Genomic DNA, 16,230 nt, shown 5'->3' on the forward strand with positions numbered 1-16,230 from the left:
TGGGGCCTGAAGCACCATCCGCATCCTGTACCACAGGCTTTCCAGTACAGCATTTCCCAGTTGCTAGTTTTCAAGTGCCAGCGATAACGTAGACATCAAAACACAAAATAAGAATGTGAGCTTCAAGTCACTCAAACAATTTAGAACAGTTTTCCGCATTCTCCATCATTTAAAACTTGAAGTAAAATTTCACCATTTCCCTTGCTGCTGCACATAGATATTATCAGAGGACAGAACTCGCTATGCTTTAGGGAAGAAGAGACTGTAGCTGACTCAGCCCCTGATTGGGCATCTATATCCCATACCCTACTCCCTAGACTCAGAGGTTCCCTGGGCTCCTTGAAGAAGAGGGAGTGGAAAACTATAAGAGTCATACATGGTGGATGACTACAAGGGAGCAGTGTTTTCTGGACATAGCAGGGTAGCTGCTCATATGAACTCAGAGAGGTTAACAGTACAACTAAGACTTTCAAAGGATCAGACCAAACAGAATTCCATCAGGAAAAGGTAAGTGGCCATTCCTATCTGTTTCCTTCAAAAGTGCAGCTTCTGGTCCATAGACATCCTCCACTGATGGCCACATATCCAACAGTAGATGGACAACATAAGCTGTAACACAAAACCTGATGTGGTTTGTTTTAGAAAGGGCTTGATGACACAGAACTGTGTTAGACTGGAAAGAACAGATGAATAAAATTAAGCTTCATTGCACAACATTCTCTAAGAGCTAATAACATGAGAAAAAGTAGATAAATTTTATCAGAGGTATATTTGAGTGTGTATATTCTTTTATGTCCACTCACCACACTAAATACGGTAGGATAAAAATGAGTCAGTAACACTAGTGATTTCAGACATCCGCTGGAGGCTTGAGACCTGACTCCTTTGGGTGAGGTTCCAAGTTTATAATGTCCTGTGCAGAAAACTGTGGTGCAGGTTGAAGGGAAACCAGCAGAGGGCGCTGCCCCTTCAGATGTGGTTAACATCTCATTCGGGTGGTGACTTAACAACGTGGCAGACTCACTGTGCAGACAGAGAGAGGTCCTTGTCTGTGAGTGAGGAGTGTGAGGAGATCCTGCAGGAGGATTGCCCTGTGAGATTGGTGCACTCAAGGACCAAGTGTCATTTCTTCCCTGAACATGCGTCCTGTCACCTGCTCAGTTCTTGTGCTCCTCCTAATGCTCAGTAAGTCACATTGTACTCTAAGGTTAATGACGTCATTTTCTTACAATCCTGATAGTCTTTAGTGTTCCTTCTCACATAAAAAAATTAATTCTTCTCTGTTTACATGTTTATTTAGTTGCTCATTCTTTTTTATTATTTATTTTTCAGGGAGGAGCAATGGCGATGGAGACTCCGTGACCCAGACAGAAGGCCTGGTCACTCTCACAGAAGGGTTGCCTGTGATGCTGAACTGCACCTATCAGACTATTTACTCAAATCCTTTCCTTTTCTGGTATGTGCAACATCTCAATGAATCCCCTCGGCTACTCCTGAAGAGCTTCACAGACAACAAGAGGACCGAGCACCAAGGGTTCCACGCCACTCTCCATAAGAGCAGCAGCTCCTTCCATCTGCAGAAGTCCTCAGCGCAGCTGTCAGACTCTGCCCTGTACTACTGTGCTCTGAGTGACACAGTGAGGGAGACTGCAGGGGAAGCTGCACATGAACCAAGGGTGCAGGAGGGCTCAGGGGGAGGCCCTGAGAGGGAGGCTCTGTGCTTTCATTAAAGCGGTGCTTCCCTTGCTTCCTGAAAACACCAACAAACCACAGATCAAATTCTTACAAATGAAGGTATTTGTGGTTGTTCTGACAGGATAGGATGAATGTCAGTGCTAGAACCCAGGCTTTGACCCCCAGAAATAACGCACTCTCTCTAAGTGTATGTCCTCTGCCAGCAATCATCTCCAGGGAAACCCTAACATGGGATTAAGTGCGTCCAAGATTCTCACATAATCAACTGATTTAAGTTTTCCAATAATCTTTTGATATTACCCTATAAATTTATAATACATGAAGAACATAGACTCCAGCTTTCAAAGTCTGCTTCAGTCTCACGACTTAAGATATTTACATTCTTCCTCTCCAAGGTCCATGTTACAGGGAGTTCCACCTCATTTCCTGACTCAGTTTGTCTATTGCTGTGAAGAGACACCATGATCAAGACAATTTACAAAAAGAGCATTGAATTGAGGGATTGATCACAGTATCAGAGGGTGAAAAAATTGTGGTGGGGAATGTAGCAATCAGTCAGTCAGTCAGGCAGGCAGGCAGGCAGGCAGGCAGGCAGGCAGGCAGGCAGGTAGGCAGGCAGGCATGGATTTGAAGCAGTAGCTAAGGGCTTACATTTTATCACAAACAAGCTGGGGTGGGGGTGGGGGAACAAGAGCAAGAACTGGGCCTGGTTTGGGCTTCAAGATTCCAAAGCTCACCACTAATAACATGCCTCTTCTGACAAAAGCACACCTCATGATCCTTCCTAAACAGTCTACCAACTGAGAACAAAACATTCAGATGTTTGAGCCTGTGGGGCCATTCTCTTTCAAACTACCACACTCCTGACAGTCTTCATTTAGTGAAGGTGCTCATGAACTACTGCTGTTGGAGCTTTCAGGATGATGGCCTGAGAGGGAGCTCCTGCCCTCCTTCCCTCCTTCCCTCCTTCCCTCCTTCCCTCCTTCCCTCCTTCCCTCCTTCCCTCCTTCCCTCCCTCCCTCCTTCCCTCCTTCCCTCCTGCCCAGCTCTACACATCATGTAGGAGGGAGCTTGGTCATAAAGACTATCTAGAAAGCTCTCCCATTACTGACCACTCTCCTCTTCCATTACCTTGATTGAATCCTGACAACCTGTGTAGTCACTCACCTGGGATGTGGGTTCTCTAATAATTCTTAAGATGGGAAAGGAGGCCAAGGCTTTGATTCTTCTCAATTTTATAAACAAAACGCTAATTTAAACTAAAATGTTCTAGTATTCATATTTATCTCTTCCTAAAGGAAGAAAGACCTGAAATTTAAATAAATAAATAAATAAATAAATAAATAAATAAATAAATAAATAAAAAACACAACTGTGGTGTGTCTTAAGAGAGACTCAGTTCTAAATATAAAGATCAGCAAAGAAGTGTGTGCTATCTTACTGCTTAGGGAGCACAATGGAATGTCAAACTGCATTTCTAAACTCCAAAAGCTATTCCTAATGGCACAACACAGAACAGAATCTCTCAGACGACAGCTTGTTAAAACTTAAATAAATGCTAAATCTAATAAAAGCCCCAGTGTCAGGCAAGTGAACCCTCCTTTCAAGTTGTTGGTCAGGGGGTTTCAAGAGCTTCTTCCAAATGAAATGGATGAAATGGGCTATCACCACTGCCATTGATTGCCTCATAGAACTTGAAGGTAAGACCAATTTTCTTAGGCCTCCATGTACTTCAGACATAGGACTTGGAGGAATATAGCTAGAACTGACCTGAAGACTCTGCCATGAAGATGAGTTCTCATAGTGTACAGAGGTGCTCTATAAGACTCCATGGGAACCAAACAAATGACCACCATGTCATTATATCCACAAGGGTGTAATAGCAGCTCTTCCATATTAGAAGAAACTAATACATGTCCTATTAGACTTAAGGCCTGCTCAATAACAAGGAACTCTGCCCCAATACTGTAAATCCAGTTAAATACCCATAACTGAGGTCATATACCCTAGAGGAGAACCCACTACAGCTTCTTTCCTAAATGAGTGTAGTTTCTGTGTTCTAAATATTTATAATTAACATGGATATGAATGCAGTTCTCACCCCTCATCAAAGAACTTTCATTTTGAAGCAGTTGAAGGCTCTACAGTGATGACAACTGATCTGAAAGCAGAGAGTAAGTGGCTGTGAGGTCTCTAATCCCAGTTGTGTCCCAGAGTCCCTTATCCAGATGGACTCCAGATATCCAGCCTAGAGGTGTGATCACATGGCAGATTCTTGAGTTTTAAATTGTGTTAACAAAAGTAAAACATTTTGAAGACTGTCCTTCACCAAATACCCCTCAATTCCGATTTCATTCACCAGGTGGTGGTGAAATGGACATAAACATGTTTTGGACCTGGCTAGGATACATGGCTGAGTTGGCCATATTCATGTGACCCATGATCTGTTCATTGTACACATAGGTGCAGCCATCATGGTTCGTCAGCCTCTAGCTAACACTGCTTACATTGTGAGCACTTGCTTCCTGGTTCCTTAACTCAAATCAAGTTGGTTTATTTCCAGGCAGTGTCTGGTGTTGGAATCTGTATCTCCCTTCCTCCCTGCTTTTAATAAGCTTTTCTGCTCTCACTGTTCACTGCTACCACACTGAGCACTCTCTGATCTGCACAAGAAAGATTCTGTACTTTGTATGTTGCCTTTCACACAAAATTGCCTCTCTGGAGGTAACCCAATCACAAAAGAACACACACGATATACACTCACTGATAAGTGGATATTAGCCCAGAAGCTCAGAATACACAAGATACAATTTGCAAAAAACATGAAACTCAAGAAGAAGGAAGAGCAAAGTGTGGATACCTCATTCCTTCTTAGAAGGGGGAACTAAATGCCCATGGTAGGAGTTACAGAGACAATGTTTGGAGCAGAGACTGAAGGAATGACCATCCAGCGACTGCCCCATCTGGGGATCCATCCAATAAACAACCACCAAACCCAGATACTACTGCAGATACCAACAAGATTTTGCTGACAGGAGCCTGATATAGCTGTCTCCTGAGAGATTCTGCCAGTGCCTGACAAATTCAGAAGTAAATGCACACAGTCATCCATTGGATGGAACAGAGGGACCCTAGAAGGGGCTAGAGAAAGTACCCAAGGTGAGGAAGAGGTTTGCAGTCCCATAGGAGGAACAACAATATGAACTAACCAGTACCCCTGGAACTCCCTGGGACTAAACCAACAATCAAAGACAACACATGATGGGACTCATGGCTCTAGCTGCATATGTAGCAGAGGATGGCCTAGTCATTCATCAATAGGAGGAAAGACCCTTGGTCCTGTGACGGTTCTATGCCCCAGTATAGGGGGATGCCAGGAAGCAGGAGTGGGTGGGTTGGGGAGCAGGGGCAGTGTGGAGGTGATAGGGGATTTTCAGAGAGGAAACTAGGAAAGGGGATAACATTTGAAATGTAAATAAAGAAAATATCTATAAAAAATTTGCCTCTCTGACCCCTTGGTCTTGCAAACTTGATATGCCCCAGTAGAGTGGAACACCATGGCCAAGAAGCAGGAGTGGGTGGGTTGGGGAGCAAGGCAGGGGGAGGGTATAGGGGACTTTTGGGATAGCATTTGAAATTTAAATGAAGAAAATATCTAATAAAAATTGTTTAAAAATTTTGTCTCTCTGAATGAAACCTGTTAAGGTTCTCATTGATCTCATTTTGATTGATCACATGCAGAAAAACAAACACACACACACACACACACACACACACACACACACACGAATAAGAGAAAGAGAGAGACAGAGTCAGACACACACACACAGAGAGAGAGAGAGAGAGAGAGAGAGAGAGAGAGAGAGAGAGAGAGAGAGATTAACCCTTGCTAGAGTGAAAGTTGTGGTTACTGGAATTAGAAGGCAATGCTCATAACTCCTGCCTCCTGGTGTCCATGTTCTGTATAGTCTCCTCTTGTGTGCAGGATTTACAATATGACAGGTGACAATCATAAATTAAATTGAATTTATTTATTTGTTTATTTATTTATTTTAATTTTTTGTTAGATATTTACTTTTTTTACATTTCAAATGTTGTCCCCTTTGCTGCTTTCCCCTCTGAATACTCCCTATCCCCTCCACCCTCGCCCTGCTCACGAACCTACCCACACCCATTTCCTGGCTGTCATTCCCCTACAATGGGGTATAGAGCCTTCACAGGACCAAGGGCCTCTCCTCCCATTGATGACCAACTAGGCCATCCTCTGCTATATTTGCAGCTAGAGCCATGAGTCCCACCATGTGTACTCTTCAGTTGGTGATTTAGTCCCTGGGAGCTCTGGGGGTATTGGGTAGTTCATACTGTTGTTCCTCCTATGGGGCTGCAAACCCCTTTAGTTCCTTAGGTCCATTCTCTAGCTCCTCCATTGGGGACCCTGTGCTCAGTCCAATGGTAGACTGTGAGGATCCACTTCTGTATTTGTCAGGCACTGGTAGAGCATCTCCAGAGACACCTATAACTGGCTTCTGTCAGTAAGCACTTGTTGGCATCCACAAAAGTGTCTTTGTTTGGTGATTATATATGGGATGGATCCCCAGGTGGGGCAGTCTCTGGATGGTCGTTCCTTCAGTCTCTGCTCTACACGTTGTCTCTGTAACTCCTTCCATGGGTATTTTTGTTCTCCCTTCCTAGAAGGATTGAAGTATCCACACTTTGGTCTTCCTGCTTCTTGAGTTTCATGAGGTTTGTGACTTGTATCTTGTGTATTCTAAGCTTCTGGGCTAATATCCAGTAAGTACATACCATGTGTGCTCTTTTGTGATTGGGTTACCTCACTCAGGATGGTATTTTCTAGTTCCATATATTTGCCTAAAAATTTCATAAATTCATTGATTTTAATAACTGAGTTTTAAGCCATTGTGAAAATGTACCACATTTTCTGTATCCATTCATCTGTTAGGGGGCATCTGAGTTTTTCCAGGACCTGGCTGTTATAAACAAGGCTGTGATGAACATAGTGGAGCATGTGTGCTTATTACATGTTGGAGCATCTTCTGGGTATATGACCAGGAGTGGTATTAGTGGGTCCTCAGGTAGTATTATGTCCAATTTTCTGAGGAACTGCCAGACTGATTTCCACAGTGGTTGTAGCAGTTTGCAATCCCCCCAGAAATGGAGGAGTGTTCCTCTTTCTCCACAACCTTGCCAGCATCTGCTGTCACCTGAGTTTTAGATCTTAGCCATTCTGACTGGTGTGAGGTGGAATCTCAGGGTTGTTTTGCTTTGCATTTTTATGATGACTAAGGATGTTGAACATTTCTTTAGGTTCTTCTCAGGCATTTGGTATTCCTCAGTTGAGAATTCTTTGTTTAGCTCTGTACCCATTTTTAAAATTGGGTTATTTGGTTTTTTTTTTTTTTTGGAGTCTAACTTCTTGAGTTCTTTGTATATCTTGGATACTAGTCCTCTATCAGATGTATGTCTGGTAATAATCTTTTCCAAATCTGTTGGTTGCCTTTTTGTCTTATTGACAGTATCCTTTGCCTTACGGAAGCTTTGCAATTTCTTGGGGTCGCATTTGTCGATTCTTGATCTTACAACATAAGCCACTGGTGTTCTGTTTAAGAATTTTTCCCCTGTGCCCATATGTTCGAGGCTCTTTGCCAATTTTACCTCTGTAAGTTTCAGTGTACCTGGTTTTATGTGGAGGTCCTTGATCTACTTGGACCTGAGCTTTGTACAAGGAGATAAGAATGGATCAATTCACATTCTTCTACATGCTAACCGCCAGTTGAGCAAGCAGCATTTGTTGAAAATACCTTTTTCCACTGGATGGTTTTAGCTCTTTTGTCAAAGATTAAGTGACGACAGGTGTGTGGTTCATTTCTGGGTCTTCAATTCTATTCCATTGATCTACCTGTCTGTCGCTGTACCAATACCATGCAGTTGTTTTTTTGTTTTTGTTTGTTTGGTTTTTTTTTTTTTTTTCACAGTTGCTCTGTAGTACAGCTTGAGGTCAGGCATGGTGATTCCACCAGAGGTTCTTTTATCCTTGAGAAGAGATTTTGCTCTCCTAGGTTTTTTGTTATTCCAGATGAATTTGCAAATTGCTCTTTCTAACTCTGAAGAATTGAGCTGGAATTTTGATGGGAATTGAATTGAATCTGTAGATTGCTTTCAGCAAGATGGTCATTTTTACTATATTAATCCTGCCAACCAATAAGCATGGGAGATCTTTCCATCTTCTGATATCTTCTTCGATTTCTTTCTTCAGAGACTTGAAGTTCTTATCATACAGATCTTTCCCTTGCTTAGTTAGAGTCTCACCAAGGTACTTTATATTATTTGTGGCTATTTTGGAGGGTGTTGTTTCCCTAATTTCTTTCTCAGCCTGTTTATCCCTTGTGTAGAGAAAGGTCACTTTATCCTTTGTTTGGGTTAATTTTATATCCAGCTATTTCACTGAAGTTGTTCATTAGGTTTAGGAGTTCTCTGGTGGAATTTTTGGAATCACTCACATATACTATCATACCATCTGCAAATAGTGATATTTTGACTTCTTCTTTTCAAATTTGTATTCCTTTGATCTCCTTTTGTTGCCTAATTGCTCTGGCTAGGACTTCAAGTACTATATTGATAGGTAGGGAGAGGGTGGGCAGCCTTGTCTACTCCCTGATTTTAGTGAGATTGCTTTAATTTTCTCTCCCTTTAGTTTGAAGTTGGATATTTGTTTGCTGTATATTACTTTTACTATGTTTAGGTATGGCCCTTGAATTCCTGATCTTTCCAAGCCTTTAAAATGAATGGGTATTGTATTTTGTCAAATGCTTTCTCAGCATCTAATGATATGATCATATTTTTTTCCTTTGAGTTTGTTTATATAGTGGATTACTTTGATGGATTTTCATATATTGAACCATCCCTGCATCCCTGGGATGAAGCCTTCTTGATCATGATGGATGTTTGTTTTGTTGTGTTCTTGGAATCAGGTGCAAGAATTTTATTGAGTATTTTTGCATCAATATTCATAAGGGAAATTGGTCTGAAGTTCTCTATCTTTGTTGGGTCTTTGTGTGGTTTAGGTATCAGAATAATTGTGGCTTCATAGAATGAATTGGGTAGAATACCTTCTGTTTCTATTTTGTGGAATAGTTTGAGTAGTATTGGTATTAGGTCTTCCTTGAAGCCCTGATAGAACTCTGCACTAAACCCTACTGCTCCTGGGATTTTTTTTTTGTTGGGAGACTATTAATGAGTGTTTCTATTTCTTTAGGAGATATGGGACTGTTTACATCATTAATCTGATCCTGATTTAACTTTTTAACTTTGATACCTGGTATCTGTCTAGAAATGTATCCATTTAATCCAGATTTTCCTTTTTTTTTTTTTTTTTTGAGTATAGGCTTTTATAGTAGGATCTGTTGTTTTTTGGATTTCCTCAGATTCTGTTGTTATGTCTCTGTTTCCATTTCTGATTTTGCTAATTAAGATGCTGTCTCTGTGCCCTCTAGTTAGTCTATCTAATGGTTTATCTATTTTGTTGATTTTCACAAAAACAAAACAATCAAACAAACAAAACAAAACAACAACAACAAAAAAACAGCTCCTGGTTTGGTTGATTCTTTGTATACTTCTTTTTGTTTCCACTTGGTTGATTTCAGCCCTGAGTTTGATTATTTCCTGCTGTCTAATCCTCTTGGATGTATTGCTTCTTTTTTTTCTAGAGATTTCAGATGTACCGCCAAGCGGTTAGTGTATGTTCTCTCTGGTTTCTTTTTGGAGGCTATGAGTTTTCCTCTTAGGAATGCTTTCATTGTGTCCCATAAGTATGCGTATATTGTGGCTTCATTTTCATTAAACTCTAAAAAGTCTTCAATTTCTTTCTTTATTTCTTCCTTGACCAAGTTATCATTGAGTAGAATGTCTAGCTTCCACGTGTGTGGGGGCTTTCTATTGTTTATATTGTTATTGAAGACCAGCCTTAGACCATGGTGATCTGATAGGATGCACGGAATTATTTCAATCTTCTTGTATCTCTTGAGGCCTGCTTTGTGACCAATTATATGGTTAATTTTGGAAAAGGTACCATGAGATGTTGAGAAGAAGGTATATCCTTTTGTTTTAGGATAAAATGTTCTGTAGATATCTGATAAATCCATTTGTTTCATAATTTCTGTTAGTTTCACTGTGTCTCTGTTTAGTTTCTGTTTCCATGATCTGCCCATTGCTGAGAATGGGGTCTTGAACTCTCCCACTATTAGTGTGTGTTCTTTGAGCTTTAGTAAAGTTTCTTTTATGACTGTGGGTGCATTAGGAGCATAGATATTCAGAATAGAGAGTTCTTCTTGGTGTATTTTTCCTTTGATGAGTATGAAGTGTATTTCCTTATCTTTTTTGATAACTTTAGATTGGAAGTTGATCTTATTCGATATTAGAATGGCTACTCCAGCTTGTTTCTTGGGACCATTTGTTTGGAAAATTGCTTTCCCACCTTTTATTCTGAGGTAGCATCTGTCTCTGAGGTGGGTTTCCTCTATGCAACAAAATGTGGGGTCCTGTTTATGTAGCCAGTCTGTTAGTTTATGTCTTTTTATTGAGGAATTGAGTCCATTGATATTAAGAGATATTAAGGAAGAAAGATTGTTGCTTCTTGTTATTTTTGTTGTTAGAGGTGGAATTATGTTATTCTTTGGTTATCCTCTTTTTGGTTTGTTAAAAAGAAGATTATTTTCTTGCTTTTTTAATGTGTAGTTTCCTGCCTTGTGTTGGAGTTTTCCATTTATTATCCTTTGAAGGGCTTTGAAAGGCCAAGGCACTGTACAAGTAACTGAGTCTTTCATCATTTTACCTTTTGGAGATTTGTGGATAGATATTGTGTAAATTTGTTTTTGTCGTGGAATATCTTGGTTTCTCCATCTATAGTTATTGAGAGTTTTGCTGGGTATATTAGTCTGGGCTGGCATTTGTCTTCTCTTAGGGTCTGTATGACATTTGCTCAGGCTCTTCTGGCTTTTATAATTTCTGGTGAGAAGTCTGGTGTAATTCTAAGAGGTCTGCCTTTATATGTTGCTTGACCTTTTCTCCTTACTGCTTTTAATATTCTTTCTTTATTTAATACATCTGGTGTTTTGATTACTATGTGTCTGGAAGAATTTCTTTTCTGGTACAGTCTATTTGGAGTTCTTAGGCTTCTTGTATGTTCATGGGCACCTCTTTGTTTAGGTTAGGGAAGTTTTATTCTATAACTTTGTTGAAGGTATTTACTGGCCCTTTAACTTGGGAATCTTCACTCTTTTCTATACCTATTATCCTTAGGTTTTGTCTCCACATTCTGTCCTGGATTTCCTGGATGTTTTGATCTTTTTGCATTTTGCATTTTCTTTGATTGTTGTTCCTCCTGTGGGTCTGTAAGCCTGTGTCCACACTCCTTGGAGAACAGGTCTCTCCTGGCAGGACCCATGCACAAAGGGCTGTGAAACACCCTCAGCTCGCAGGGTCAGATGGCAGACTGGAAGGATCCTTTCCCATCTGCTCCACTGATCTTGTGCCCTGTGTGCTCCTAGCCTGCTTCACTCCGCACAGTTATTGGAGAGAAAGTGCTTACATTGAATTTATAAGAAAGGCCAAGGCACTGTACAAGTAACTAAGTCTTTCATCACTTTACCTTTTGTTGATCTAACATTGAGTTCACCAAGGTGAAGATTGCCACTGCTGGGCTTGTTATTTTAAATGTATTTTCACAATGTTTATTTGAATATATATGTCTTAATTCACTTGTTCATATGGAGACACATTTGCAACATTCTTAGCCACAGCAACCACATCTTTTTCTCAGGTATTTTGATGGCATAATGTAGAACTCTAGGAACTACTTGGTGCCCGAATTCTACGATCCTGGCTCTTGTTTTGAAATGGGTAGAGATGCTGTAATTTTATCACTCTAAAATATTTCTCTCCCATTTCAGTTCATAACTTTATTTTCTTATCTTTAAAAACTCACAAATTTTATACTTAGAAAGCGTAAACCTTTCTCTGTGCATAATCCACAATCCTTCTAATTCACCATCAGAAGGCAGCAAGGATAGTGGGAAGTCTACTGCACCTTTGAACTTCTTATTTCTCAGTTGAGTCTCTTGAGGGCATTCCTTTCTAAAAAGTAAATGGCTTTCTCATAAATTAGAATTAACTCAAGGAAACCTTCCATCTCTGTCCAACCCCGCCATCCTCCTCTCATCTTAACTCCCCTCTCCCCTTGGCATATTTAACTTTATACTACCTGTGCTCGACTACCCTGTATCTTAGTCTTAAGCTCATTCTTCTTGTCTTACTGACCCATTTTAGTTTGCTGGCTTTTGGAGGGTGAGTGGGATAATTATGAGTCTAGAAGGAGTTGTAGGAGGAATAGGTTGGTGTTGGTCTATATGGTCTTAATATATTATGTTCAGGTATAACATTACTAAATACTTTTTTTAAAAACATCCTCCACTTTCAGTAAACGTTCTGGTAGAGACAGGCCAAGGGAGAGAAAGTGTCTCTTCCTCATTGTCTCTCCAATGTTCCTAGGATGAAGGTATCTAAACCTCCTCGCCCAGAGCAAGCTCTGTCTACCTCTCCTACTCTTCAGGCTTTATTTGCTTCCTGGGAATCTCTCAGGAAGGAGTGAGCTGCTTTCTGCTCATCTTGGTGACCTTGCTGTGCATCCTGAAGCTTGGACAGCCCTATGAGTGTCACTCTGCTTCAGACCATCTTCACAGAAAGAACACTGTGTGGCTTCACTATGAACAGAGACCCTTCTGTGGCTGAGTTCCCCACACAGCACTGATGAGGATGCAGAGCCCAGGTGTACCCCAGCCTGATTGCTGCATCTGTGCATGTGCAGCAGCTGCTCTGGAGCTGAGGGGCAGCTAGCTGCTCATCCCTTGTCCCTCAGGGTCCTTCCCTCCATGTGTAACACCCTCACCTGCATCTGCAGTGTTTCCTGAAGCTCGCACAGAAAGCCAGCTTGTCTCAGGCATGGGGGGCTTTCAGATTCAGAAGGGTAAACATCTCTCTACCTGAGGATCCCCTGACAATGGAACTGAGGGAGCTGGATGCTCCTCTGCCCTGAGTCACAAGTGCAGAGGAGGACACAAAGTGAGCCTTGCAGAGCAAGAGACCAGGGTCCCAGCCTCAGGCATTTTTTTGGGAGTTGGCATGTTCCTAAAGGCAACACTCAGAGAAAGTGGAATTTGCGGAAGTGCTTCATTCCTGTGGAATAAACCTTAGCTGCTATTTAGTTGTGTCTTGTTGGGAAAATCTGATTCTTGAAGAACATTTTTAACCAAGAGTAAAATTGTACAAAATTACACTACTGAATTCTGAACAAACTAGAGGTCATTAATTGTTTTAATACCATAAGACACAAGTACAGACTTAGGTGTCATAAGTTTGGTTGTGAGCTATTTTTGAGACAATTGTGTGTGTGTGTGTGTGTGTGTGTGTTTCATTGCTCATCTCATTTCTCAAGTAACCTTCATGGTAAAATTTTAAAATGCATTCCTCTGTTGTTATGAGTGCAAGCCTGTGGTTTCCTGCAGTCACCATGTGCACCAGCACACCACCACTCTGGAATGCAGAAGCACTGCATTGGTTTTCCTCAGTGCACTTCTTTCTTACGGGGTCACATTTTTCTACAGCATTTAGAACACACCTTGACTGTTACATTAGTGTTCCACTTTAAAACTGCATTCCAAAGCTAGGAAAGCATTACACTCATGCTGTATCTTTATCCCCCCCCCTCTCTTTCTTTCTTTTTCTTACTGCAGTGATTTCCCTTAAATTATTTCACAGTGAAGATTGTTTTTGGAAGGTGTGAGAGGGAGTCTATGTCAATGTCTGGCACCTGTGTGCAGGTTTTCAGGAAGACAGAAGAGAGCATCCGAGTCCCTGGAGCTGGAGTTACAGGCAGCTGTGAGGCACCTGATGCAGATATTAGGAAGGGACCTAAGGTCCTGCAAGAACAACAAGCTCCCTTATCCACCTTTCAGGCTCCAGTTCAGGGTCTTTTGTGAGAACAGGCACCTGTTTCCTGACAGTTGTTTCTCCAAGTTGCAGGGCTCCTGTGTAGCTGAGGGATATTCTCTTTGGATGCTCCTGGTCCTTCCTCTCCTGCTCCTGGTTTCCTAACCCCATGCAACCCAAGGGTCATCTCAAAATGTCCCCCTCCCCTCACTGTTCTCTACCCAATCTCTCAGCCAGGTCTTGCATGGGAGGAGCTTCAGGCTCTAAAGGCTGGGAGGGAACTCAGCAGGGTGTGGCCAGGCTGGGTTCCTGGGTGGAGCTGACTAGTTGCAGGAAGAGGAGACACTTCAACAGCCACCCTGACACCACAGCCCAGGGGCTGGTTACTTGCTTCTGTCTCCAGCAGCCACACAAGCACCATGAAGAGGCTGCTGTGCTCTCTGCTGGGGCTTCTGTGCACCCAGGTTTGCTGTGAGTCTGGGTGTCCTCACCTGAGAGGCACCTGAGAGGGCACCTGAGAGGATCTGGCTCAGCACATGGAGGGGTGGGGAGAGCAGCTCAGGAGTCCTGCAGAGCTCCCACCTTCTCAGAGGATATGGGTGTGCTCAGGGCTCTGTGGACACTGCAGTGACAGCCATCTGTGTCTCTTTCTCTGTTTCTAATCAGGGGTGAAAGGACAGCAAGTGCAGCAGAGCCCCGCGTCCTTGGTTCTGCAGGAGGGGGAGAACGCAGAGCTGCAGTGTAACTTTTCCTCCACAGCAACCCAGCTGCAGTGGTTTTACCAAAGTCCTGGGGGAAGCCTCGTCAGCCTGTTGTCCAATCCTTCTGGGACAAAGCACACTGGAAGACTGACATCCACCACAGTCACTAAGGAACGTCGCAGCTCTTTGCACATTTCCTCCTCCCAGACAACAGACTCAGGCACTTATCTCTGTGCTATAGATCCACAGTGCTCCCCACACACCTGCAGCCTGTACACAAACCTACAGCTGGGTGGGTGAGTCCCTTACAAGTCACAAGAAATCAGAGAGTCCCAAAGAACATCTGCCTGGCTTAATATCCCTTTCTTGTATTTGTAGAGTTTTAACTTCAGGTAAGCTTTGGCCTAGTAGGTTCAGGACTTGGGTCTTTATCTTCATTTCTCAATACATAGTTCTTCCTGAGACATAAATGTCCATTCTAGAACTAGCAGAGAAGCTGGCAGGAGGATTGAATCAAGGTGATCATTTAAGCAGTCTGTGCAGAAACGGCTGCTGAGCTCTCTGCTGGGGCTCCTGTGCTGTGAGTCTTTGAGGTTTGTGAGGTTTGCTGTGAGTCTGGCTCTCAGCATTCAGGGCACCTAAGAGGATCAGGCTCAACACATGGAGGGGTGGGGAGAGCAGCTCAGGAGTCCTGCAGAGCTCCCACCTTCTCAGAAGACATGGGGGTGTTCCGGGCTCTGTGGACACTGCAGTGACAGCCATCTGTGTCTCTAAAGTATGAAAAAGTACTCAAACAGATATTGTTATTTGAACAATATATATAGCCCTGTATATATATATCACTGTATATATATATATATATATATATATATATATAGTTTAAATAACTTAAAATAGAATATTTTCAAAGCCTTTACAACTTGATAAAAGAGAATGATTGACTCCTTCTATAATGAGAAAAATGAGCAGACTCTCTAAATGAACGTGTATGGGATAAGGACAAATACGTAGAATGCAGTTAGGGATTGTCTGGTTTAGTACAGTGGTTGTTGCAGGGTCTCCATGACATTACTAGAAGATGGAGGTCAGTGCAGAAAACCACAACAAATCAAGGTGCAGCGCTGCGGAGCATAGTAACAGTAGATATGTCTACAGTACAACTCCTCCTCCTGCTAAGGCTCAGGAAACACTGAAGAAGACAGGAGGAAAGATGGCTAGAGCCACAGGATCAGGGTGTTGCTTTGTAATTGCGACTCCTAGGAAAGTCGGAAGTTGCACAGATGAGATCTCATCAACATATCTCCTCAATGTGAGCTGAAACACAACAGAAAAAGTAGATGGGGAAAGCACACGTGTTCCCAATCTTAGACAATGAACTACTGGAAACCAAGGATGCTGATGGTGGAGAAATAGTCTTTTCCTGAGATAAGCACACCAAATGGTTATCCAATACTGATTGGTCAGTCCTGAGAACACGCATACTAGTAACACGATATAGACTGAACAAGTTGTTGTATGTATGCCTTTATGAATAAATATGTGTACACATACATATGAAACAACAATCAATGAAAATGGAGGTCATAAATTGGAAAGAGCAAATAGATGGGGAGCTTGGGGAAGAGGAAAAGGAAGGGGGCATTGATGTGATTGTATGTAATCCCCAAACTAAGAGAAACATAAAAATTAGCAGAAAAAGTATGCTTATGGTTTAATAATCATCATTTGTACAAGTGGCCTGTATAAGAGGTAAATAAAATATAACTCATGTCATTCAACCATTTATTTATTTTATAATGGTTTAATGTAAGTAATATGCATTTTCATTTTTTTC

General features: G+C 41.9%; 2 gene segments (V, D, J or C) and 1 further gene; all 3 read left to right on the top strand.

Annotated features, from left to right (window-relative positions):
- Positions 1 to 16,230, top strand: part of Tcra (T cell receptor alpha chain) — a 1,796,232-nt gene that overhangs the window by 500,683 nt on the left and 1,279,319 nt on the right.
- On the top strand, positions 1,140 to 1,633 carry Trav12d-3 (T cell receptor alpha variable 12D-3). The segment is given in 2 exon segments: positions 1,140 to 1,185; positions 1,338 to 1,633. Coding segments are annotated over 2 exon segments (342 nt in total).
- Positions 14,115 to 14,640, top strand: Trav13d-2 (T cell receptor alpha variable 13D-2). The segment is given in 2 exon segments: positions 14,115 to 14,166; positions 14,362 to 14,640. Coding segments are annotated over 2 exon segments (331 nt in total).

Source organism: Mus musculus, chromosome 14 (assembly GCF_000001635.26).
Source record: "Mus musculus strain C57BL/6J chromosome 14, GRCm38.p6 C57BL/6J".
Lineage (NCBI taxonomy): Eukaryota > Metazoa > Chordata > Mammalia > Rodentia > Muridae > Mus > Mus musculus.